Below are 27,148 nucleotides of genomic sequence, written 5' to 3' on the forward strand. Positions count from 1 at the left end.
TGGATGGGATTTATCCGAGGATTCTCTGGGAAGTGAGGGAGGAGATAGCAGAGCCTTGGGCATTGATATTTGAGTCATCATTGTCTACGAGTTTAGTACCTGAGGACTGTAGGATTGCAAATGTTCTGCCCTTATTCAAAAGGGCAGCAGAGATGACCCAGGTAATTATAGACCAGTGAGCCTTACTTCTATTGTAGGAAAGGATTATAAGAGATAAGATTTATAATCATCAAGCAAGCAACAATTTAATTTCAGATAAGTCAACATGGTTTCATCAAGGGCAGGTCATGTCTCACATACCTCTGAGTTTTTTGAGAAGGTGACCAAGCATGTAGACGAGGAAAGGACAGTTGACATGGTATACTTGGACTTCAGTAAAGCCTTTGATGAGGTTCCACATGGTATACCTGGACTTCAGTAAAGCCTTTGATAAGGTTCCACATGGTAGGCTGATGGAGAAAATACAGAGGCATGGAATTGAGGGTGATTTAGCAGCTTGGATTAGAAACTGGAAGAAGGCAGCGAGTGGTGGTTGATGCAAAATATTCAGTCTGGAGTCCACAAGGATGTTTTGAGACCACTGCTGTTTGTCATTTTTATAACTGACTTAGACGCAGGCATAGGTGGACGGATTAGTAAATTTGCAGACGACACTAAAGTCGGTGGAGTATTGGACAGTTTGGAAGAATGTTACAGGCTGCAGGGGGAAATTTGGATAAACTGCAGAATTGGGCTGAGAGGTGGAAAATGGAGTTCAATGAAGCTAAATGTGAGGTGATGCACTTTGGGAAGAATAACAGGATGGCAGAGTAGTTGGCCAATGGAAAGATTCTTGGTAGTGTGGATGTGCAGAGGGATCTTGCAGTCCATGTGCATAACTCCCTGAAAGTTGCAACCCAGGTGGATAGTGCTGGTAAGAAGGCACATGGTGTATTAGGTTTCATTGGTAGAGGGACGGAATTCCGGAACCGCGATATCACACTGCAACTATACAAAACATTGGTGCAGCCACCCTTGGAATATTGTGTACAGTTCTGGTCGCCCCATTACAGAAAGGATGTGGAAGCATTGGAAAAGGTGAAGAGGAGATTTATCAGGATGTTGCCTGGTCTGGTGGCGGGGGGGGGGTAGGTCTTATGAGGAAAGGCTGATAGACTTGGGTCTTTTCTCATTGGAAAGAAGAAGGCTTAAGGGGGGATTTGATAGAGACATACAAGATGATCAGAGGATTAGATATGGTAGACAGTGAAAGACTCTTTCCAAGGATGGTGACGTCAGCTTGTACGAGAGGGCATAACTACAAATTGAGGGGTGATAGATTAAAGACAGATGTCAGAGGCAAGTTCTTTTTGCAGAGAGTGGGAAGGACGTGAATGCCCTCCCTGCTAGTCAACTCAGCCACATTAGGGAGATTTAAACATTCCTTAGATAAGTGCATGGTTGTTTTTCGGATAGTGTAGGGGGACAAGCTGAGAATAGTTCACAGGTCAGCGCAACATCGAGGGCCTGTTCTGCGCTGGATTCTTCTATGTTCTATGTTCTAAACTTAGTGCAGGATGTGGAAAGAAATGAGCAGCTTTAAAACTGCTCTTGGAGCTCAAAGCTTTCAATGAAAGTCTGAGCCCGGTGTTAAGTTCAGGTAACCTTTATTGCAACCCAAACTTTGTTACAACTTCAGATCCCCCCAGCAAAAAGGCAGAGAAAAAGTAGTTGCTTTTTGAACATCTCAAGGTGAAAGTGCACACACCACACCTCCCCTTGTCCCACCCCCCTCACTGTCTTTACTATTGGCCAGCACCAAGCACCAAGTTGTCCCTTTGTAATCGGATCCTTGGAACAGCCGTAACCCGGAGGAAGTATTGCCTCACTCAGCAATTTCAACCCTTACCCTGTGTCCAACTAAGTTTCTACCCGCTCATTTGCCAGTGGGGGGAGGGCAGTGTAGAGTCAACCAGACTGCTGTGGGTCTGGAGTCACGTGTAGGCCAGACCAGGTAAAGGGTGCAGCTGGAATGACTGAGTGAATCCTTTCCCACAATTGCGGTTCCCTTCCCTAACAAGGGAGAGAGATGGGGGCTTTCTCCACCCCCCCCTCCCCCAACCCCCTCCCTGAAACGGTCTCATCGTTAGATTCCGAACTCCACATTTCTGACCGAATACCAATTCTGCCATCTGTCGTGGCGGGATTCGAACCCGGGAGTCCCCGGAACCGGATTGATAGTCCAATCGATAATGGCCCTTGGCCGTCACTCCTTCAATCCCCCTGCGATGGCACGTGAACTCGCTGGTGCTTCCGCAGGTGGGAGGAGTAAGTGAAGCCCTTCCCGCACTGAGAGCAGGTGAACGGCCTCTCCCCTGTGTGGATCCGCTGGTGCCTCAGCAGGATGGAGGATGTGCTGAAAGCCTTCCCACACTCTGGGCAGGTGAAAGGCCTCTCCCCTGTGTGGACCCGCTGGTGGCTCCGCAGGTTGGAGGAGTAGGTAAAGCCCTTCCCGCACTGAGAGCAGGTGAATGGCCTCTCCCCCGTGTGGACATGCTGGTGGGTCAGCAGGGTGGAGGAACTGCTGAAGGCCTTCCCACACTTGGGGCAGCTGAAGGGCCTCTCCCCCGTGTGGACACGCTGGTGGGTCAGCAAGGTGGTGGCCTGGGTAAAGGCCTTCCCACACTCGGGGCAGTTGAAGGGCCTCTCCCCTGTGTGGATCTGCTGGTGCCTCATCAGGGAGGAGATGTGGCTAAAGGCCTTCCCGCACTCAGGGCAGCTGAAGGGCCTCTGTCCTGTGTGGACATGCCGGTGACTCCGCAGAGTGGAGGAATCGCTGAAGGCCTTCCCACACTCGGGGCAGCTGAAGGGCTTTTCCCCCGTGTGGACACGCCGGTGGCTCAGCAGGGTGGAGGAATACCTGAAGGCCTTCCCATACTCAGGGCATCTGAACGGCCTCTCTCCTGTGTGGACCCGCTGGTGGGCCAACAGGGCAGAGAAAAACACGAAGGCCTTCCCACACTCGGGACAGCAGAAAGGCCTTTCCCCAGTGTGGTCCTGCTGGTGGGCCAGCAGGTGGGAGGAATGTCTGAAGGCCTTCCCGCAGTCGGTGCAGGGGAATGGCCTCTCCCCGGTGTGACTGCGCCGATGAGTCTCCAGGGCAGACGGGAAACGGAAGCCTTTCCCACAGTCGCCACACTTCCACGGTTTCTCCACGGGGCGGGATTCCTCAGGTTTCTCCATGGCCACAGCTTCAGCTGCACACAAACACGTGTAGAGCCCTCCCTGCCGTGAAATCCCTTTTCCAGGCCGTATCACGGTTTCAGTCTCCACGCACAGTGCGCTGCAACAGTGGGGTCTCTCGTCCAGTCCCACCTGATGCTGAAAACATACTCAAACAGGAACCAAAAAGCTTTGATCCCTCTCACAGAAATCACGGTCGAAAATGTTTGCTGGCCCCAGTGGATTGAGCGACCGTCAGACATTGACATCAAAGTGAGGACCGGAGATGCTGGAGAGTTAGTTGAAAAATGTGGCACTGGAAAAGCACAGCAGGTCAGGCAGCATCCGAGGAGCAGGAGGGTCAATATTTCGGGCATAAGCCCTTCATCTGTTGATTTTGAAATTTTCCTCTTCAAATCTTCAAAAACTCTGTCAGAATAGATTACAAAGCTCATCACTGCCAATGCAGGGTAGAAATTCTGAACAAGCAATTCTACTTTTTGCAGAATACTATTTTCTTTTGTTATATCACAAAATTGAAAGCACCATCCCACTCTCTCTCCCCCTCTGTTCTCACTCCGCTCTAATTCTCCTCATCAGGATCTTACAGGGACGGAAAAGCAAAAAAAATGTCAAGACATGACTCCTCCCTGCCACCAACCAGACTCATTTCTCCCATTGACCAACCAGGTGGTACCCTCTAACTGTCTCGACCTATCCCTACTTCACCACCACCCCCTTTTATCTGCAGCTTCTGCACCCAGCCCCCGATACACCCGATACGTCGACTTCTCCACCATCTGATGCCTCCTGCCGAACTATTTTGCCAATTGAGATACAGACTTGGATCAATGTTTCCGGAGTCTGTCCCTTCCGAATTCACTCTCTTTCCTTTCAGCTGCTGAAAGTCAACAATTGAATCACAGAATGAAAAAAGATGGAAAAGGGAGCGAGATAAGAGAGTGCCATACTCACATATCTGGGACACAGGAAGGAATCTGCAGTCTGGGTAAAGCTCAATCTTTACTCAGAGAGAGAGGATCAGGAGTCGCAGCTTGAGAAGTTCATGGTCCAACTTCCGCATTCAGACAATGGACTGGCTCTGATTGGCAGGAGGACCAGTCTCCTTTCAGTCCTCCAATGCTGCCTATTGGTCAATCAAAAGAAGGTCAGGCGCCTTTTTTGCGTTTTGCGATGAGCATGCCCAGTGTTTTGCTGACACTGGCCAGCATGCGCACTGCGTTGCTGACACCGGCAAACATGCGCAGTATGCTCTACGGGGATGTTGGTGTTTCTGACAGATTTTAAGTGTCCAAATGCCCACAGGGGAAAAAATATAGAGCCACAATTTTTGTCCCCCCTATGGCTCGGTATTTTATTCCTTTTGCATTTTGTCTGGCTGCTCAATTTTTTAATGTTTTTTTTCCCTTGTTGTGGGGGCAAGACGCCGAGACCAGAACTGGAGGGCATAGATTTAGGGTGAGAGGGGAAAGATTTCTGAGGGTCCTAAGGGGCAATCTTTTTGCACAGAGGATGGTATGTATATGGAATGAGCTGCCAGAGGAAGTGGTGGAGGCTGGTACAATTACATTTTTTAAAATGCATCTGGATGCGGATATGAATAGAAAAGATTCAGAGGGGTCGGGGGCAAATGCTGGGAAATGGGTCATTAGATTAATTTAGGACGTCTGGTCGGTGTGGACCGAAGGGTTTGTTTCTGTGCTCGACAACTCTGAGCCTATTTTTAGATAGTATGGAAAATAAAGAACATGAAAGCATGGGAAGGGTTAGAGCATGGAGACCACTGCCGGTTTGTTGCAAAGGATAGTGGAAAGCTCTTACACTAATTACCAGAGTAAGGTTGAGGCTGAAAGGTCAATATGGCAAGATTAGATAACAGTCAGTAAAGTTAGCCTCGCCTGCTAAATATGATTGACAGGATTGGGACAATAAATATTTGGGACATGACATTAAATATCTAATTAATAATTAGTAGAGTCAGCCTGCTTGAGACTATTGATAATAAATATCTAATCATGACATTAGGAAAATATTAAGTAGGGTCTGGAATGCAAGACCATTGTTCCAAAAGCTGACATTAAATCTCTAACCGTGACATTAGAATACCATTAAGTAGAATGTAGGAAAAACTATAAGGGCGCAACTAAAGAGATAATGGGAACTAACATCATGGTTTATTGTATAGCTAGCGTGAGGTACTTTTCATTAATATAGTTGAACATGCTGAGCTGGAGACAGTGCTGCCCCCTCTGTCCAGGAGTAAATGCTGGAAAGGTGGTATTGTTCATAGGGAGGAGGATGGTCTCCGGCTACACTCTGATATCTAACAGCTAGTAAATGGGGCAGAACTATGGAATTTAATCTGCAGGCAGTTTGGGAAATTTAATAAGGGAAGGAAGTAAGCAATAAAGATCCCTACAGAGTGCAGAGGAACAAAAGGTCCTTGCTGTCCAAGTTCCGAGATCCCCGAAGGTATCGGTACAAGTAAAACGGGGGATGAGGAAGGCATAGATTTGTACTTTTTCACACAGAGGGTGGTGCGTGTGTGCAATGAGCTGCTAGAGGAAGTGGTGGAAGTTGGCACAAATACAATTTTTAAAAGGCAGCTGGATGGATATGTGAATAGGCAGAGTTTAGAGGAATATGGGCAAGTGCTGGTAAATAGGATAGATTAATTTCGGATATCTATTCAGCATGGACGAGATGGACTGTTTCTGTGCTGTACAGCTCTATGGCCATCCACCTCATTTTGAAATGTTTTGGAACACCCTCTTAGGGTTCAGAGTGTGCCAGGACCTGACACCTCCCTCCTCACGTCTCCTATGTATTTTAAATCAGTAGTACCGTTTGCATGTTACTGGGTTAGTACTTTAAACACACAGACACAAACAATATAATCAGAATTTCTATTCGGTACAGACAGTGATGACTTGTTTCAACTTTGCTAACAGGGTATCAGATCTGCAGACAGAAATCTTGGAAGAAATTCCAAAACAAGATCTGACAGGGTCACTCAATATCATTGGGGGGGGGGTTGAATCTGGAAACAGAAATTCGACCTGCTTCAAAAGGAACTGGACATCAGTGTGAGCAGAGAAGCACTCAGAGAGGAACACACCAGTGAACTGAGCTTTAACTGGTTACACAGAATGAGTGTATGTGTCCCAGTGAACTGACAATGGGAAGGAGCTTTAACCAGTTACACAGACAGAGAGGGGCTGGGGCATTTATTTTACCCCTGGAGCATCAGTGCCTGAGGGGTGACCTTAGAGAGGTTTATAAAATCGTGAGGGGCATAGACAGGGCAAATAGCCTAAGTCTTTTCCCCCCAGGGTGGGGGAGTCAAAAACTAGAAGGCATAGGTTTAAGGTGAGAAGGGAAAGATTTGAAAGGGACCTAAGGGACAACTTTTCATATAGAGGGTTGTGCAGGTATGGAATGAACTGCCAGAGGAAGTGGTGGAGGTGGGTACAATTGCAATGTTGAAGAGGCATTTGGATGGGTATATGAATAGGAAGGGTTTGGAGGGATATGGGCCGGGTGCTGCCAGGGGGGATTAGATTAGGTTGGGATATCTGGTCGGCATGGGCGGGTTGGACCGAAGGGTCTGTTTCCATGCTGTACATCTCTATGACTAGCACTCGGAGCATGGCTCCTTCATCACGTGATAGTGGAGAATAAAATCATAAGGCACAGAATGGATGGAAAACATTACAGTGCACTGAAATGATATATTGAAAAACCCTGGATTGTTAAGTCTTTCATCTTTTAGTATGGGCTGCTTGTATCATTCATTTGTAAATCGCGGAATTTCCTGAAAGACATCTTCTTGAAATAACTCAAGGTTTTATAACAAAAGGTGACATCTCAGCTCTGACAACGCATTAAAGGTGTGAAGTCAGGATCTGTCTGTATCCCAATCAGACTGGTTCTATTTCCTACGTGGAATTTACAAAATATTACATGGATTGACTGCCTGTATATTGTGCATTTTTTGAGAAAAATAGAATGTGTCTGCAAATACAAATTCACCCCCATGGATTTGAATGTGTGTGAATGAGACAGAGAAAAGTCTATTTCGTGCTGTATATCCCGATGTCTACTCGATAACAGATGCTTTAATTCTGCTGGTGTAAATATTGTTATAAATCATAGCTGGGTATGAATAGTTAGATGTTAGGGTGAGAGAATGCCTCAAGAGCGGCACTATAAGAATCGTGGGAGAGCCCTATTTCTGGTTTACTTCCTCATGAACAAACATTAAGCATGAGCATTTATTTATTTCTAATTTTGTTCTGTTTTTCTTGTTTGATTTCTTGTGTCTGGATGGTTGACAGGCTGGGAGATTGTGGCTTGGGTCTTGATTGACTGAACGTTTTATTGTTCCAGAAGATGTAGGGGTGGGGAGTCAAGGCTTCAGCAGATATCCAGCAGAGCAGAGAACAGACCAATATCTTATTCTGTGAGAACAAAGACATCAGAGGATAGAGAAATCAGGACCTGAATCCAAGCTGACACCTGTGATTAGTGCTTTGATGAGCAGCGTCAAGCCTCTACCTTCACCTAGCTTCCCATTTGACTACTACCTCGATATTCAGGATCCAATCCTTGTCATCCTGAAGCCATGCCTCTGTAAGGAGTCTCAGATCATAATTATTCTCTTCAATGTGTGCAGTCAATTTTATTACAATGCACACCATTCAGAAACATCGTTTTTAGTTTCAAGTTTTGTGACCTTCAGAATCCAGTTTTTATTGCTGGTACATTTACTCCCCTTGTCCCTTTCGATCGTTCTCTGATGTTCATTTTCCACATCACTACATTGCTGATTGGCTATGCTAAATTGCCCATAATATCCAGGGATGTGTAGATTAGGTGGGTTAGCCATGGGAAATGCAGGGTAATAGTTTCATAGTAAAAGAAGTAGGAGGTGGCCATTTGGTCCATCGAACCTGCTCCACCATTCATTATGATCATGGCTGATATATCTATCGTAAGAGATCCTCCTCACTGCATTGTCCCAACTACCCTTAATTCCCCTACCGTGCAAGTACCCATCCAACTGTGTGTTGAATATACTTAATGAAGATGCTGCTACTGCTTCATTGGGCAGAGAATTCCATAGATTGACTGCACTCTGGGAAAAGCAGTTCCTCCTCATTTCTGTCCTAAATCTACTCCCCTCAACTTGAGACCTGGTCTCATCCACCAGCAGAAATGACTGGATAGGGTAGGGCTTTATCCCCACAGTGCAATGAATTCCCACTTTCCACCAAACTCTCAGATGTACTCACTCACTCAGTTGCTGTCTCACAAACGAAAGACTTCAATGTAACTTCTTTTGCTCCCAGTAAGGGAACAACAGCTTGGAAAGCTACTCTGAAAGTCCAACCACACTTCTGCATTCACCGAAGACAATTCCAGTATTACAGCACAGAAACAGACCCTCCGGCCCAACTCGTCCGTGCTGGGGGGAATATGTTAAGCTAGATATGCTTGCAAGCAGTTACAAGTAGCTGCATCTTGCTTCTGCAAAAATCGCGACGCAGAATCATGAGGGTATATTCCAAGAAATAACTAACTGAAAAGGGAGGTGGTCGACTGGTAGAAGCAGATGTATTGACATCACAGGAGCAATGGTCACGCACAGAGGGAGTTAGTATGAAGAAGATAACCAAATAAGACCCTGTGTTGCATCACCAAAAGTAATAAGACCCAGCTATCGGGGGGGGGGGGTTGCACGCCACAGACAGATGTGGTAAACCGATTAGATGAGCAGAAGTAAGAGGGGAGTCTGGAACAAACTCACTCTTCATTCAGAGACAGAGCAGCAACTTCCGAAACTCGTGTTCCAGCTTCTGGATTCAGACAATAGGAAGGCTCTGATTGGCAGGAGGACCAGTCACCTTCCGGTCCTCCAGCGCTTCTGATTGGCCCATCAAAAGAAAGTCGCGAGGCGTGCCTTGCGTGCAGTGAGGAGCATGCGCAGTTTCATCCTTGTACCGGCGAGCACGCGCAGTCTGCTCTCTGGCGATGCTGCTGTTACTGACAGAATTTAAGTGTCTGAATGCCAAGAGAAGTTAAAAAGGGGAGAGCCATCCTTTCTTCCCCCTGTGATATTTACCTTTCCTACACGCCCCATGACTTTATACATCGAAATAAGGTCACCCGACAACTTGTGGTCGTCAACAGGGCGACCAGAACTGTACTCAGTCCTCTCCACGTGGTCTCCCCAATATCCTGTACAACCACAACCTGATGTCCCAACTCCTACACTGAACGGGGTGAACAATGAAGGAAAGTGTGCTAAACGCCTCCTTCACAACCCTGTCTACCAATGATGCAACTTCCAAAGAACTATGTCCCCGATTTGGAGATGCCGGTGTTGGACTGGGGTGTACGAAGTTAAAATTCACACCACACCAGGTGATACTCCAACAGGCTCATTTGCAAGCATTAGCTTTTGGAGCGCTGCTCCTTCATCAGATGGTTGTGTCTTATGATCCTGTTCCACAAACATCCCATGAAGGAGCAGCGCTCCAAAAGCTTGTGTTTCCAAATAAACCAGTTGGACGATGGCCTGGTGTTGAGAGTTTTTTAACTTTATGTACTCAAACCCCTCCACGGCCCCTGCCCCCCCATGAATCTGTTCTAAAACATGATGGAGGGCCCCATTAACTGTACAAGTCCTGCCCTTCCTCGTTTTAGCAAAATGCAACCCCTTGCCTTTACCTATTGCTCTCTCAGCCACACACACCCTAACACTCTCACCATCTCACAGGCTTATACTCCACCCCACACACACTTTATTAGCATGCACACACACTCATGCAGATACAATCACACATAAGTCAATGCGGTGAAGTTCCATTTGCAGAATTATATTTGCAGATATATTCAATTTTGCTAAAAAAGCATACAATCTGCAGGCCGTCAATCCTTGTAATATTATATAAATTCCTACTTTGATTAATAGAACCAGTCTGATTCAAGATTGGGACACAGACACTTTTGTGCAGTATCTGAGCTGAGATGTCACCTATTTTTATAAAACCTTAAATCATCTCGAGAAGGTGAATTAAAAGTAGTTCTGTGAATTAAAAGTACATATTAATGAACTGAATCCTGCAACCCATGGTAAAAGATGAAAGATTAAGCTGCAATCTAGATTTGTTCAATATGTCCTATCTGTTGCATGACAGTGTGATCTTTTGCTATAAATTCTGTGTCGCATGACCCTGCTCCATAGCTACCTGATGAAGGAGCACCACTCCGAAAGCTAATGCTTACAAATAAGCCTGTTGGACTATAATCTGGTGTTGTGTGATTTTTAACTTTATCCACCCAGTCCAAAACCGGCACCTCCACATCGTTTCCAGTGGACACAGCCCACACCTCCCAGTGCTGCCAGGAAACTGTACAATGCCGATGGCATGTTGTAGTACCTGGACTCCTGAAAAATTTACAATTTCTAACAATACCGGTTACTCATTCACTGCTGCAACCAATACACAACATTGGAAACATAGTACAGGAGGTTGTAAGAAATGAGCACAGCAGGTCAGGCAGCATCCAAGGAGCAGGAAAATCAACGTTGCCTGACCTGCTGTGCTTTGCCAGCACCACACTAATCTTGACTCTGATCTCCAGCATCAGCAGTTCTCACTGTTGCCTGTAAGAAATGAGCAGTTTTAAAACAAAAACCTGTTGAGTTCAAAGCTCTCAATGAGAGTCTGAGCTCGGTCTGAAGTTCAGGTAATCGTTATTGTGACCCAACTTTGTTACAGCTTCAGAATCTCTCAACAGAAAGGCATAGAAAAAGTAGCAATGTTTTAAAAACAGCTCTAGGTCAAAGTGCACACACTCCCTCCAACCCCTCACTTTCTTCATTATTGGTCACCACCAAGTTGTCCCTTTGTAATTGGATCCTTGCTAGAGCCTTCACCCAGCAGAAGTATTGCCTCACTCAGGAACTTCAACCTGTATCCTGTATCCAAGTAAGTTGGATGGGCAGTGTAGGGTCAACTACACTGCTGTGGGTCTGGAGTCACGTGTCGGCCAGACGAGGTAAAGGAGACAGCTGGGATGTCTGAGTGAATCCTCTCCCACAACAACAGTTTCCTTCCCGAAAAAGGAGCTGAGTGAATCAGATGGGGATTTCTTCCACCCCAACCCCACTGACAATGGTTTCACTCCAGATTTCTGACCATATTCCAATTCCACTAGCTGCCGCGGCGGGATTCAAACCCTGGAATCCCCAGAAATGGTTTGATAGTCCAGTCAATAAAAGCACTCGGCTGTCATTCCTTTAGTCACCCTGCGATGGTACGTGAACTTGCTGGTGGCTCCGCAGGTAGGAGGAGCGGGTGAAGGCCTTCCCACATTCAGGGCAGCTGAACGGTCTCTCCCATCTGTGGACCCATCGGTGCCTCAGCAGGTTGGAGGCCTGGGTAAAGGCCTTCCCACACTCAGGGCAAGGAAATGGCCTCTCCCCCATGTGGGCCCCGCTGGTGGGTCAGCAAGTTGGGGCAAGCTGAAGGGCTTCCCGCACACAGTGCAGCTGTAGGGCTTCTCCCCCTTGTGGACCCGCCGGTGCCTCAGCAGGGCAGAGGCCTGGTAAAGACCTTCCCTCATTCGGGGCAGGGGAATGCCCTCTCCCCCCATGTGGACCCGCTGGTGGGTCAGCAAGCTGGAGGACTTGCTGAAGGCCTTCCCGCACACAGTGCAGCTGAAGGGTCTCTCCCCAGTGTGGACCCGCTGGTGGGCCAGCAGATGGGAGGAATGTCTGAAGGCCTTCCTGCAGTCGGTGCAGGGGAACGGCCTCTCCTCGGTGTGACTGCGCCAATGAGTCTCCAGGGCAGACGGAAAATGGAAGCCTTTCCCACAGTCGCCACACTTCCACGGTTTCTCCATGGCCAACGCTTGAGCCGCACACAAACGGGTGTGGAGCCTGTCCCCACCTTGAATTCCTCTTCCCAAGCCGTATAGCTGTTTCAGGCTCCACACTCAGTGCTCCATCCCACTCTCTCTCCCCCTCTGTTCTCACTCCGCTCTAATTCCCCTGAAGGTGCTGATTCAGGATCTTACTGGGGCAGAAAAGCAAAAACATCAAGACTGACATCTCTCTGCATTTTGGATACCTCCACCTGAAAGTTAATATCTTTCATAACTTTTGTTACAATGTGGCACACATTCAGACACACCAGGTATCGTTTCAGGTTTTGTGACATCACTATCCAGTTTCGATTGTCGGTCCATTGGTGATGCTGTTGCTTGGTGACGGTGAGGCTCCCCTGGCCCCGCCCATCCCCGGCTCCGCCCATCCCCTCCGTGCAGACGTCACGCGGGTGCGAAGGCGGTTGGGAGGAGAAGTCGCTCGAGCGAGGAAGCGGCGGGAGGGCAGCCGTTAGGAAAATGGCGCCGCGCGGCCCGGGGCAGACGCCCGTCACTGGGCTTGTGCTTTCTACCCTCACTATTTGTTTTTAATTCCTTATACTTTTCACCCTTGTGGACAAATCTAATTTACAGATTAAGGTGGATTGGCCCTGCTAAATTACCCATAGTGCCCTGGGATGGGCAGGTTAAGGTGGATTGGCTATGCTAAATTACCCATGGTGCCCCGGGATGTGCAGGTTCGGGTGGATTTGTCTATGCTAAATTACCCATGGTGCCCCGGGATGTGCAGGTTAGGGTGGATTGGCTATGCTAAATTACCCATGGTGCCCCGGGATGTGCAGGTTAGGGTGGATTGGCTATGCTAAATTACCCATAGTGCCCCGGGATGGGCAGGTTAGGGTGGATTGGCTATGCTAAGTAACCCATAGAGCCCCGGGATGGGTAGGTTAGGGTGGATTGGTTATGCTAAATTACCCATGGTGCCCTGGATGTGCAGGTTAGGGTGGATGAGCTATGGGAAATACAGAGTAAGGGGGTGGGTATGGGTGAGATGCTCTTCAGAATGCCAGTGTGGAATAGATGGGCCGAATGGCCTGCTTCCACATTGTCAGGATTCTATGACTCTCCCCCAGAAAAAGGAGCATTTTATCGGCATCTATCCTGTCAAGCCGCTTTCAGAATTCTACTGGTTTCAATAAGATCACTTCCGGTTCGTAGAGACATACAGCACAGAAACAGATCCTTTGGTCCAACTCGTCCATGCTGACCAGGATTCCCAAACTAAACTAGTCCCACTTGCCTGCATTTGGCCCACATCCCTCTAAACCTTTCTATTCATGTACCCATCCGAATGTCGTTTAAATGTTGTAACTGTACCTGCATCTACCACATCCTCAGCAAGTTCATTCCACACACAAACCACCCTCTGTCAAAACGTTGCCCCTCGGGTTCCTTTTAAATCTCTCTCCTCTCACCTTGAAAGAATACGCCCCCTAGTTTTGAGCTCCCCGACGCGAAGGAAGAACTCTTTGGTATTCAGACCTGATTAATCTTTACCAAACCCTCTCTAATAGTCTCCTTCCTATTACAGGGCCACCAGAACTGTACCCAGTACTCTAAACCACTCTGCCTACCAGTAATACAACTTTCAAAGAACTATGTACCTAACCCTCCACCCCATGTCTCGGGTTTGGAGAGATAAGGGCCGGGTGCTGGCAGGTGGGACTAGATTGGATTGGGATATCTGGTCGGTGTGGATAGATTGGACCAAAGGGTCTGTTTCCATGCTGTATATCTCTATGACTCTATGTCTCTCTCTTTTACAACATGACCCAGGGTCCTACAATTAACTGCACTTCCTTGTTTTAGTAAAACATAAACCCTTGCGTTCATACCCATCTCATACACACATACACCAAGCCTCTCACAGACATATACTCCATCACACTTACACTTTACCAAACATGCGCGCGCGCACACACACACACACACACCACACACACACACACACACACACGGAGTGAATTTGTATTGGCAGAATTATATTTGCAGATACATTCAATTTTGCTTAAAAAGCGCACAGTCTGCAGGCACTCAATCCATGTAATATTTTATAAATTCCTACTTAGGAAATAGGATCCCAACCTTGAATCAGACTGGTTCTGACAGACTCAAACCTCACACCTTTAAGGCATTGTCTGAGCTGAGATGTGACTATTTTAAAAAATCTAACCTTAAATCATCTCAAGAACATGACTTGAAAGATGTTCAATGATTTACATACGAACAAACTGAAACCTGCAACCCATTCTAAAAGATGCAAGACTTAACAGCAATTTAGGTTTCTTCAATAGATCGATGACACAGTGATCTTTTGCTATAAAATGTAATGTCTGTCGATCCTGCTCCACAGCTACCCAATGAAGGAGCAGCATTCCAAAAGCTGGTGCTTTCAAATAAACTTGGTGTTGTGAGAGTTTTTAAATTTTATCCACCCCAGTCCAAAACCGGCACCTCCACATCTAGTGAACACAGCCCAAACGTCCCAGTGCTGCCAGGAAACTTTACAATGCTGATGAAATGACGCAGTACCTGCACTCCTGAAAGATTTACAATTTCTAACGATACCAGCTACTCATTCACTGCTCCATCTGATACATGATATTGGAAACTCAGTGCAGGAGGCTGAAAGAAATGAGCAGCTTTAAAACAAAAACCTCTTGGAGCTCAAAACTTTCAATGAGAGTCTGAACCCGGCAGTAAGTTCAGGTAACCTTTATTGTGATCCAGCTTTGTTACAGCTTCAGATCCCCCCAGCAAAAAGGCAGAGAAAAAGTAGCTACTTTTCAAACAGCTCAAGACCGAAGTGCGCACACATCCCCCCACAACCACACTTTCCTTAGTCTTGGTCACCACCGAGTTATCCCTTTGTAATTGGATTCTTGGTACAGCCTTAACCTGTGGGAAGTATTGTCTCACTCAGTAATTTCAACCTGTATCCTGTATTCAAGTAAGTTGGACAGGCAGTGTCGAGTCAACCACACTGCTGTGGGTCTGGAGTCATGTGTAGGCCAGCCTGGGTAAAGGATGCAGCTGGAACGACTGAGTGAATCCTTTCCCACAACAGCAGTTTCCTCCCCTAAAAAGGATGAGAGTGAATCAGATGGGGATTTTCTCCACCCCCCCCCCCTGCAAAAAATGGTTTCATCATTAAATTCTGAACTCCAGTTTCTGACCAAATTCCAATTCCGCCATCTGCCGTGGCCGGATTTGAACCCAGCACTCCGAAACTGGGTTGATAGTCCAGTCGATAATGGCACTTGGCCGTTGCTGCTTCAGTGCGTCCACAGTTGGGAGGAGCAGGTGAACGGCTTCTCCCTGGTGTGGAGACACTGGTGGGTCAGCAGCTTAATCAAGCAGGTGAACCCCTTCCTGCACTCGGGGCCCCTGAAGGGCCTCTCCCCCGTGTGGACCCGCTGGTGCCTCTGCAGGTTGCTCACCTGACTGAACCCGTCCCCACACTCTGAGCAGCTGAAGGGCCTCTCCCCCGTGTGGACCCGCCGGTGGGTCAGCAGGGCGGAGGAATTGCTGAAGGCCTTCCCGCACTCGGGACAGCTGAAGGGCCTCTCCCTCGTGTGAATCCGCTGGTGTCTCAGCAGGGTGGAGGAATCGCTGAGCCCTTCCCGCAGACATAGCAGGAGAACGGCTTCTCCCCGGTGTGGCTGCGCCGATGAGTCTCCAGGACAGACGGGACATGGAAACCTTTCCCGCAGTCGCCACACTTCCACGGTTTCTGCACGGGGCAGGATTCCTCGGGTTTCTCCATAGCCAATGCTTCAGCCACACACAAACGCGTGTGGAGCCCCTCCCCACTATGAATTCCTCTTCTCAGGCTGTATAACTGCTTCAGGCTCCACACTCGGTGCACTGCAACAGGAGGGTCTCTCATCCAGTCCCACTGATGCTGAAAACGTACTCAAACAGGAACCAAAAAGCTTTGCTCCTTCTCACAGAATCATAGTTGGAAAATTGTTGTCGTCCCGATGGATTGAGTGACTGTCAGACATTGATGTCAAAGTGAGGACTGCAGACAATGGAGAGTCCTTCATCTGTTGATTTTAAAACTTCTATCTTCAGATCGTCCAATACTGTGTTAAAAAGAGATTACAAAAGTCATCATTGTCAGTGCAGGGTATAAATTCACAACTAGGAATTCTACTTTCTGTGGAATATTCTTTTGTTGTTCCACAAAATTGAAAGCACCATCCCACTCTCTCTCCCCCCCTGTTCTCACTCCGCTCTAACTAATTCCCCTGAAGGTGCTGATTCAGGATCTTACAGGGGCAGAAAAAGCAAAAACATCAAGACTGACATCTCTCTGAATTTTGGATACCTCCACCTGAAAGTGAATATCTTTCACAACACTGGGATACTGCAGAGAGCGAGCAGGTTTGCCCCTCAAGTCCCCATTAAATCATTCCCCTCTCAGCTCAAACATATGCCCTCGAGTTCTGGACTCCCATACCCAGGGGAAAAGACCTTGGATATTCACCCAATCCAAGCCCCTTATGAACATCCCAGTCCTCCGATTTCCCACTCATCTTTGCTATGTTATACTTTTTCCCTTTTGTCTTTACATGGTCCTTAACGTCCCTCGTCAGCCACGGCCACCCCTGTTTCTCCTTAGGACCTTTCTTCCTTTCTGGAATGAACTGATCCTGCATCTTCTGCATTATACCCAGAAATACCTGCCATTGTTTCTCCACTGCCATCCCTGCTAGGGGATTGCACCATTGAACATTGGCCAGCTCCTCCCTCATACCTCCATAGCTTCCCTTATTCAACTGAAATATTGTCACTTCCGATTCTACCCTCTCCCTTTCAAACTGCAGATTAAAGTTTATTGTATTGTGGTCACCACCTCCTAATGGCTCCTTTACTTCGGGGTCCCTGATCAAATCCGATTTGTTGCACAACACCTGGTAGGCTCCAGCACAAGCTGTTCTAAGAATCCATCTCGGAGGCACTCCACAAACTCCCTATCTTGGGGTCCAGTACCATCCTGATTCTCCCAGTCTACCTGCATGTTGAAATCCCCCATAACAACTGTACTAATATCTTTGCGACAGGCCAATTTCAGCTCCTTATTCAACTGACACACTACATCCAAGCTACTGTTTGGGGGCCTGTAGATAACTCCCATTAGGGTCTTTCTACCATTAGAATTTCTCAGTTCTAGCCACACTGACTCTACATCCCCTGATTCTAGGTCCCCCCCGTGCAAGGGACTGAATATCATTCCTTACCAACAGGGCCACCCCACCCCCTCTGCCAGTTAGTCTGTCCTTATGATAGCACGTATACCGTTGAATATTCATTTCCCAGGCTCTGTCCACTTGAAGCCACATCTCGGTTATCCCCACATCATCGTAACTGCCAATTTCCAAATGAGCCTCAAGCTCATCCACCTTATTTCTAATGCTTCGTGCATTCATATTTAATATTTTTAATTTGTTACTCCCCTCACCCTTCCTATCAATCCCGATTTCACTTGACCTTATGGCTTGATCCTTTTCTTTTGAGTTTTCTGCTCCATTGATCCCATTGTCTTTCTTGGCTTCTCTTGTTCTAACTTTCTTCTTAAACTTCCAGTTTGTCCCCCCCCCCCCCACCCAGCTATTTAGTTTAAACAAAGCTGTGTTGCAGTGGCAAACCTACCTGCCAGAATGCTGGTCTCCCACCTATTAAGGTGCAAGCCGTCCCTCTTGTATAATTTATCCTTACCGCTAAACATCAGCCTCTCATGCTCCAGGGAAAATATCCCTGGCCTATTCAGCCTCCCCCTGTACCAAACCCTTCCAACCCTGGCAACAGCCTTGTAAATCTTTTCCAACTCCTGTCAAAGTTTCACAACATCTTTCCTCTAGCAGAGAAACCAGAACTGAATGCAGTATTCCAAAAGTGGTCTCACCAATGTCCTGTACAGCTGCAACATGACCTTCCCAACCCCTGTACTCAATGCTCTGACCAATAAAGGAAAGCATCCCAAACGCTTTCTTCACTATGTTCCTGAGACTCTGCTCTCAAGGAACTATGAACCTGCACTCCAAGGTCTCTTCGTTCTACAACTTAACATTTGGGATAAGTACATGAATAGGAAAGGTTCGGAGGGATATGGCCCAATCTAGGTGGGACAAGCTTAGTTTCTGAATATAGTCAGCATGGACTAGTTGGGCTGAAGATCTGTTTCTGTGCTGTATGACTCTGTAACTATTCTGTACTGGTCTTGAAACCATTTTACTTGCCTTCCCCCACAAACATCCACTTCATGGTTGTTCTAAAATCAGATGAACTCAGCCTTGAATATATTCAATGACCCTCTAACTGCAGGGAGACATCCCCACTTCTGAACTCAATTCCTCTTGCTAATATACCACTTGCCTTGCTGATTGCTGGTTGCACATGTCTGACAACTGGCAGTGACTGGTGTAGGAGGACGCTGAGGCCACTTTGCACATCCACACATCAGCCCTGATGAAGGGCTGATACCCGAAACATGAACTCTCCTGCTCCTCGGATGCTGTCTGACCTGCTGTGCTTTTCCAGCACCACACCTTTTCGACTCGGATCTCCAGCATCGGAAATTCACCTCCTTTCTGCTTTTTTTTCCCCACAGCAAAGGCTGTAACTTTACATTGTGGCACTCCATTTGCCATGTGTTTGCCAACTGTGGTCTTCTCGACATCATGGAGACGGAGCATAAACTTGGGGAACGGTTCGCCGAGCATCGCAGCTGGGTCCGCAGAAGCCAACTGAACCTCCCAGTCACCACCCATTTTAATTCCCCTTCCCAATATGACCATCTTTGGCCTCTTCCATTGCCACAACAAAGCAAACTGCAAATTGGAGGAACACCACCTCATCTTGTGCCTGGGCAGCCTGCAGCCCTGAGGATCAACATTGAGTTCTCCAATTTCAAATCACCTCCCTTCACCACTCTGGAAAAAGGGGGTGAGAAAAGAGAGTACCGTGCTCAGAGATGTTGGACAGGGGAAGGGCATTGCAGTCTGGGGTGAAGCCCAATCTTCACTCAGAGAGAGGGGAGCAATAGCAGCTTCAGAAGCTCATGGTCCAACTTCTGCATTTAGACAATAGGGGGGGCTCTGATGGGCAGGAGGACAATTCCAACTCTGGACTCCTCCCGTGGGTTAAACCTGTATGTCTGATGATCTTGCTCTACGGGTTATTGACTGTGTACATTATGCAACTCACGGTGGTGCCCGTTCGGTCGCCGACTTTCTCCTGACAGCTTAGTGGAATCCCCGCCTCCAACAACTAGCTCAAAGGGTTAGCGGACAGTGTCTTACTTGTCAGGAACATAATCCCGGAAAAGGCTTGCCTCCCTTGCCGGAGGGTCCATTTGAGACACTTCAACTGGACTTCATTGAGTTGCAGAAATGTCAGTGCTATAAATATGTTTAGCTTATTGTTGATGTCTTTTCTAAGTGGATTGAAGCCTACCCTTCCCCTAACACGGCTGCTGAGACTGTGGTGAAGATTTTGCTTAAGGAAATGATTCCCTGCTTCGGTATACCTGCGTGCATTAGCTCGGACAATGGACCACACTTTGTTGGTAATAGTAATGAGGAACTCTTGATGAAGTACAGATTTGGGACGGCCCAAGGAATTCCTTATGAACGCAACTTGTAAGCCTCTCTTGGTTCATCCCGGAGATCGTACCTTTGGTAGTCTGGAATTTAAAAAAGCTCTTGCAGACAGTTTTAGTTTAATTTTAATCATCCCTTTCATTTACTAATAGCATCACTGTTACAACATAACACTGATACCTATAAGCCAGGCTCACTGGATTCTAATAACCCAGGAGAGCAGGACATTGTTCTTCCTTCAAGAGCCCTGGCAGGCTATTCTGTTGTACTATCACAAACAGACTCCCTTTATACACAAGTTTACAAAGGCTATACTGTCCCAAACACAAAAAGTTAACAAAAGCACTGCACGTTCTGAACTAGACAGATAATAGTGAAGGACAATAATTCAAGGGAGAAGTCAATTTGTAGCGAGTTTCATTTTGAGGTCAGAATCAAACATTGTTATTAATTTCACAAAGGAACAGCCGTGAATGTTATCACTCGGTGTCCTGTTTGGACAGATTCACTGATGTTCAGGCAAACGTCCTTAATTGTCTTACTCTCCCTGTCTATTTTCTATTGTGCAGCAAATGTGTTGTATAATTCAAAATTAAACATTTTAGTCAAAATGTTTAAGGATAAGTTTTCCTCCTGCCACCTGTTTGCTGATGTCTTTTAACTCTACTGCAGGGTCGTATGAGATTTGCTTTAATGGAACCAGCTATGGGTGTGCATGTTCCACATAACATCTCCTGCCTATCTGAGACTTGTCTCACCCACTCCTGTAAGACAAAGGGGCCATATACCTCCTGCCCGTATAGACAAACAGCTTGCGTTCCACTGGCTGGGATACAGCAGGCCTTATGCGGCATAAGTAACTATACCCATCTCCATGTACGGACCCAGAACGGAATCCTTCCCTTGCGCATTTATGTGTCCTTTTTCTTTTCAGAATCTCATACTCTCACCAAGACCACTTGCAATTGGGAGAGCCTAATGGGAACAGAATTCTGAGGACCACTGTCCATCACATGTACAGCACAGAAACAGGCCCTTTGGTCCAACTCGTCCATGCTGGCAAGATATGCTAAATCTATCTGGTCCCACAACCCTGTAAACCCTTCCTATTCATACATACATCCAGATGCCTTTTTAAATGTTGTAATTGTATCAGCCTCCACCACTTCCTCTCGCAGCTCATTCCTTACATGCACTGCCCTCAATATAGGAATTGCCCCAAAGGTCCCTTTTAAATCTTCCCCCCACCCTCACCCTAAACCTGTAGTTCTGGAATCCCCCATCCCAGGGAAAACACGTTATCTTTTTATCCTATCCATGCCCCTCATGATTTTATAGAAATCTGTAGGGTCACCCCTCAGCGTCTGGCGCTCGAAGGAAAACAGCCCAACCCTGTTCAGCTCAAACCCTGACAACATCTTTTCTGAATCCTTTCAGGTTTCACAACATCCTTCCTCTAGCAGAGAGACCAGAACTGCACACAACATTCCAAAAGTGGCCTAACCTGGTGCAGCTACAACATAACTTCCCAACTTATCTACTCAATTAAAGGATTGAGAAAGTTCTCAAAACCCACAAAAGACACTGGAGGAACTTTTGCGGGTCGGCTTGGACATCAGGGCGGGGGAGATGGGAATGAGAGAAGGAAGCTGAACGTGCTGGAGCCAAGCTGGAGGAAGAACAGAGGATACAAAACCGGTTTGAAGCTGCAATGAGGAATACTGCATGTGCTGTACTTGTACCTGTTGCAGTTACTGGTGGGAATCGGGTGCATTTTAAACATCAAAACAGAAAAAATGTCCACCCCTCCCCATTCCCATTCCCATTCCCATTCCCAATCTCTATCCTTCCGTCCCTCTTCACTGGGGTAATTAAGAAACCTACCTGAGTTTGCGGAGACTGCTCCCTCCCTGATGTCACTCCAGTTGCAACAAGGGAACAGACTTCCCCGTCTCCCGTCTCTCCAGCCCTCCCAGGATGAGGAGTTGCCCAGAGGGAGGGAGTGTCACTCAAACTGACAGGGCCACTTCCGCATTGTGACGCCATTAAAGGGGCGGGGAAAGGTGACGGTAAGGGGCCGGGGCGAGGTGGACAGCGGGCCCCCTCACTGCACCTGCGCGGCCCTGCAGCAGAAGGGGAGGAGAATCCCTTCCCTTCAGGGAATCCCCACAGTGTGGAAGCAGGCTACTCTGACCCACGGATCCACACTGACCCTCCCAAGCGTAACCCACCCACACCCATTCCCCCACCCCCACTGCTCTACATTTAACCCTAAGTAATATCTGCACATCCCTGGATATTATTCGGAATTTGGCATAGCCAAACCACCCTAACCTGCACATCCCTGGGCACAATGGGTAATTAAACATGGCCAATTCACCCTAACCTGCACATCACAGGGCACTATGGGTAATTTAGCATGACCAATCCACCGTAATCTGCACATCCTTGGGCATTATGGGTAATTTAGCATGACCAATCCACCCTAACCTGCACATCCCTGGGCACTATGGGTAATTTAGCATGACCAATCCACGCTAACCTGCACACCCTGGGCACTATGGGTAATTTTGCATAACCAATCCACCCTAACCTGCACATCCCTGGGCACTATGGGTAATTTAGCATAACCAACTATGAGTGATTTGGCATAACCAATCCACCCTAACTTGCACATCCCTGGGCACTATGGGTAATTTAGCAGGGTCAACCCACCCTAATTTGGACAAAGTTGAAAACCACACATCACCAGGTTTTGTTCAATAGGTTTCTTTGGAACCAGCTGCTCCTCCATCAGGTGGTTGTGGAGAATAATATCACAAAACACTGAATTTATAGCAAAACATTCCAGTGTCCTGCCACTGAAATGAAATATTGAACAAGCCTGGATTGTTAAGTTTTTCATTTTTCAAATGGGTTGAAGGTATCATTACTGTGTAAATCCCACATCTTCTGTCTGTCACCTCCTCAAGATAACTCAAGGTTTTATAGCAAAATGTGACATCTCAGCTCAGACAATGCATTAAAGGTGTGAGGTTGGAGTCTTCTGTGTCCCAATCTTGAGTCAGACTGATTCTATTTCCAAAGCAAAATTCACAAAATATTACATGGATTGACTGCCTGCAGATTCTGCACTTTTTGAGCAAAATAGAATGTATCTGCAAATTTAATTCTGCAGATAGACATCCACTGCCATGGACTTCTATGTGTGTGTGTATGCACATGAGGGAGGCAAATAGATAGAGAGAGAGAAAGAGAGAGAGAGAGAGAAAGGGGGAGAGAGAGTAAGATGCAGGCAGACAGAGAGAGTGTGTTTGCTAACCACCTCCTTGCCTGGTCGGCCTTTTTCTCTGTCTACAACTTGCTTTCATAGAATCACCTCGCGTACATTGTTATGAACATTGTCTAATAAGAGTAGATGTATTTAGTAGATGAATCAAAACCATCCCAATGGCTGAAACAGCTGACACTCTAGTGTTGGACAAGTGGGAAATATTTGCATCAGTTAACCAAAACTCTTCAGAGTTTACATTCACGGGTACGCCAAGCCTCAGCATTAGGACCGGGCCATATTGGAGCTGAGATGGAAAGGCCCCTTCCTAGTCCTGCTGGGTTACCCGGTCAGCAGTCAGGGTCAAGGGGAGGCCGCATGGACACACACAACACAATGCAAACGAGCGCCACCTCCTGGAGGAACACCAGAAGACCCCGTCAGAGACACATCTTCAGCCTTCATCCGTGAATGGCTCAACCTGATCATTCTGTCTTTCACTGCACTCTTCCTTATCTTTCTTTCACTAACTATGTTGGATTGGGCCTGATAACCTCTAGTTATCAGAAATTACAGTTTAATACTTTTTTTATGCACAGAAGGTCAACCACTCTCGCAGCTGGCTGTGTGCCCATCTCCCATCCATCCCGAACTCGTACCAAGCGAGCCCTTATGCAATTTGAGCGACTTGCAGCTTTCTTTCCCCCTGCCTTTGGAACTGCTCGATTGGATATCAAAGTCACCCCGCAGACAATTCTGTGCTCGGCTCAGTTCACTGTTGTGGCCCTCCTCTCCAGCATCTCCCAGATGCCGAGATTTCCCATTCCTGATGAAACCCCTGATGATGATTCCCAATCCCTGGTGCCTTCTGCCTCTGTCCTTACTGAACCCGAGGACTAACAGTCCGATCTCCACCTCCTGACAATCCCCCTGGCTCTGGGTATAATCCCCCTTTTGCTGACACCCCCAATCTCCTCTTTTTAATAAAAAAAGGAGGGATTGTGGGAGAATTTTCTCAAAATTGACACAAAACTGCGGGGAAGCCATTTTATCACAAAGCAATGTTTAGAGGAAAATGTAGCCTGTTAACATAATGCTGTCTGAGCCCTGGCTAAGGAATTCTGTTTTGAAAGCCTGATCTTGCAGCTGCAGGCTGTCTCTGCTCCTCGGGCCATTAGACTGCGCTGCTTCATAGAATGATAGATTGGTTCTCTCTGTCCCTTATCAGTAATTCGAGCCGAGCTGAACCTGCAGTATAAGAAAACATTCAGTTTTGCAGGCATTAGGAAGTGTAGGTCTGGACAATGTATGTGAACCTTACAAATGCTCCTCAGTTGCATAATTAATGGAGAGTGGGGCTTGTGTTTTAGTATAAAACTTGTAACATTCTATATTTTATTAGAATATGTCAGACGTTGTTTTGAACTAAGAGGTATTCCCCATGGCAACGAATAAAGCTAGTTAATTACTCAAGGTCTCCTCTCCTGACTACTTTGCTTTAAATGATTTGACACATGAGTTACTTTGCCCCAACAATACTAATAGTTACATCAAAGGGAGAGAGAATTCCTCAAGTAGGGCACTATCAGTATCCTTGGAGAGCCCTATTTCTGGTTTACTTCCTAATAAACAAACATTAAGCATTTATTTATTTCTGATTTTGTTTCATTTTTCTTGTTTGATTTCCTGCTGTGATTACACTCTGTGTCTGGATGGGTGACAGGCTGAGATTGTGGGTTGACTTTCGATTGACTGAGTGTTTTCTTGTTCTGGAAGCTGTAAAAGAGGCGTGAAAGCTTCAGCAGAAGTCCAGCAAAGCTGAGAACAGACCGACATCTTACTCTGTGGGAACAGGGAGATCAGCGGACAGAGAAATCAGGCCCTGAAACCCGAGCTGACACCAGACTACCAAAGATAGTCCAAAGATAGTCCAAAGATGTGCAGGTCAGGTGAATTGGCCATGCTAAATTGTCCATAGTGTTAGGTAAGGGGTAAATGTAGGGGTATGGGTGGGTTGCGCTTCGGCGGGGCGGTGTGGACTTGTTGGGCTGAAGGGCCTGTTTCCACACTGTAAGTAATCTAATCTAATCTAATCTAATCTACCGTGTGCTCAGTGCTTTGGTGAGCAGTGCCAACCCTCTGCCTTTACCTTGCTTCCCATCTGACTCCCCCCTCAATATTCAGGATCCAATCCTTGCCATCCTGAAGCCATGTCTCTGTAAGGAGTCTCAGACCATAATTATTCACTTCAATGTGTGCAGTCAATTCATTCACTTTTGTTACAATGCAGCACATATTCAGACTCACCATATATCATTTCAATTTTTGTGACATTAGTATTCAGTTTCGATTGCTGATACATTTACAGTCCTTGTCCCTTTCTATTGTTCTCTGATGTTCATTTTCCACATCACGACATTGCTCACCGGCCATGATTTGGATTGGCCATGCTAAATTGGCCACAGTGTCCAGGGACGTGTAGGTTAGGTGGGTTAGCCATGGGAAATGCAGGGTTACAGTTTCACAGTAATAGAAGCAGGAGTAGGCCATTTGGCCCATCCAGCCTGCTCCACCATTCATTAAGGTCATGGCTGATCTATCCATTGTCTAAGCTCCTCCTCCCTGCATTGTCCCAACTATCCTTAATTCCCTGACTCAACAGAGACACTCGGCCTTGCAGCTGTACTGCTACCTGATAAACAGATTCTTTCCTTCCATGGGAATATCCTTCTCTTTGCAAGGACCTATTGTATACTTATCAGCTACTAACCAACACTATCCAGACACTACGTCGCTGGGCAAAGTGACTTAGTTGCTCAATATCCTGCAATTAACAGTTTGCTAATTGTTAAATGACTGTAACCTATATAATCACACAACCCTCTGTTTCTCGTCGGAGTGACTTGTGACAATTGGGTCGACTTGGCTCTCCCCGTGAGCTCCCGAATAAACAGTCAATAACCCAAGGTTTGTGTGTCATGATTACTTATCCAATACTTATTGGACGACTACGAGCAAGCCACCCACAGCATAATCCACTTCCATCCCCAACATGGATCAAGAGGCCATCCTTTTTTGCCAGACAAGTAAATGTCTCAAGCTCAGGAAACAAAGCCTGTCAAACATTAACAGGCACAGATCTAGACCAACCTTTTCCAGAGTCTGCCCCTTCACCTCGATTGACTTTCTTTTTCCCTCAGCTCCTACAGGCCAACAGCTGAACCCAAGGATGAGAAAAGAAATGGGAAAGGGGGCGAGAAAAGAGAGTGCGGTACTCCCAGATGTTAAACAGAGGAAGGAAGTTACAGTCTGGACTGAAGCTCAATCTTCATTCAGAGAGAGAGGAGCAACAACAACTTCAGAAGCTCATGGTCGACCTTCCATATTCAGACAATGCGGGGGGGGGGGGGGGGTCTCTGATTGGCAGGAGGACCAGGCCCCTTCCGGTCCTCCAGGAATTCCAAAAGATTGGTCTCCCCGTCCATCAGAACGACGAGGGGCGGGGCCCCATTCCGAGCTCACACATGCGCCCCGTGAACATTGCGCACAGTCGATAGAGTAGTATCTGGGGCGCACGGGATTGTGGGTAGTACATCAGCCATTAAAGAGATGAAATCAAGAATCCCAAATGCCGTCTGAACCGTCCTTTTTCATGTGTTCATGACGTACCCGTAAGGAGCCAATCTTTAATCGATTTTCAATTGATCCACTGAGTGAAACACTACAGGTGTTTAACTCGAAACTCTATTTCCAAGTCAGTGTCAGTTTATCGCTCTTTATCTGTCCTCAAATAAGGACCAAATCAAAGCCCGATGTCTATTCCACCTGAAAGTTGATTTTTTTTTAAACTTGCAGATTCCAACCATTTATTAAAAGTTACTCGTGGTACATGAGCATTGCTGGCTGGCCAGCATTTAGTTCCGCTTGAAAAGGTGATGGTGACCTGCCTTCTTCAACTGCTGTGGTCCACACGCTGTACGGTGACCCATAATGTCCTTACGGAGGGTATTCCAGGATTTAGACCCAGCAACACTGAAGGAACAGCAATATATTTCCAAGTCAAGACGGTGAGTGGCTTGGAAGGGTACTTGCA

General features: G+C 46.9%; 2 protein-coding genes and 1 long non-coding RNA gene across 4 annotated transcripts in view; 1 reads left to right on the top strand and 2 right to left on the bottom strand.

Moving 5' to 3' along the window:
* LOC148145014 (uncharacterized) overlaps nt 1-27,148 on the top strand; it is a 119,059-nt gene that overhangs the window by 42,051 nt on the left and 49,860 nt on the right.
* Nucleotides 1,415-8,812, bottom strand: LOC148145015 (uncharacterized). 2 transcript variants are annotated; one of them, XM_087975576.1, is made up of 2 exons: nt 8,517-8,812; nt 1,415-3,630 (listed from the first exon to the last, which is right to left on the bottom strand). In XM_087975576.1, exon 2 carries the CDS (start codon nt 3,220-3,222, stop codon nt 2,254-2,256), a length of 969 nt encoding a protein of 322 aa, XP_087831702.1. In that variant the 5' UTR covers nt 3,223-3,630; nt 8,517-8,812; the 3' UTR covers nt 1,415-2,253. The 2 variants fall into 2 exon arrangements, with proteins under 2 accessions (XP_087831702.1, XP_087831701.1); XM_087975575.1 differs by lacking the exon at nt 8,517-8,812 and adding an exon at nt 4,177-4,277.
* Nucleotides 14,878-22,376, bottom strand: LOC148145016 (uncharacterized). Its single transcript, XR_015751730.1, has 2 exons — nt 21,669-22,376; nt 14,878-16,265 (listed from the first exon to the last, which is right to left on the bottom strand). It is a non-coding gene; the product is annotated as an uncharacterized LOC148145016 (long non-coding RNA).

This window comes from Chiloscyllium plagiosum, unplaced genomic scaffold, assembly GCF_037043375.1.
Source record: "Chiloscyllium plagiosum isolate Xiang-an unplaced genomic scaffold, Cpla_swu_hap1 HiC_scaffold_27, whole genome shotgun sequence".
NCBI classification, from domain to species: domain Eukaryota; kingdom Metazoa; phylum Chordata; class Chondrichthyes; order Orectolobiformes; family Hemiscylliidae; genus Chiloscyllium; species Chiloscyllium plagiosum.

What these genes read in the sequence shown, in the direction of transcription:
- LOC148145015 (XM_087975576.1), bottom strand. Translation starts at nt 3,222, where the DNA reads ATGGAGAAACCTGAGGAATCCCGCCCCGTGGAGAAACCGTGGAAGTGT.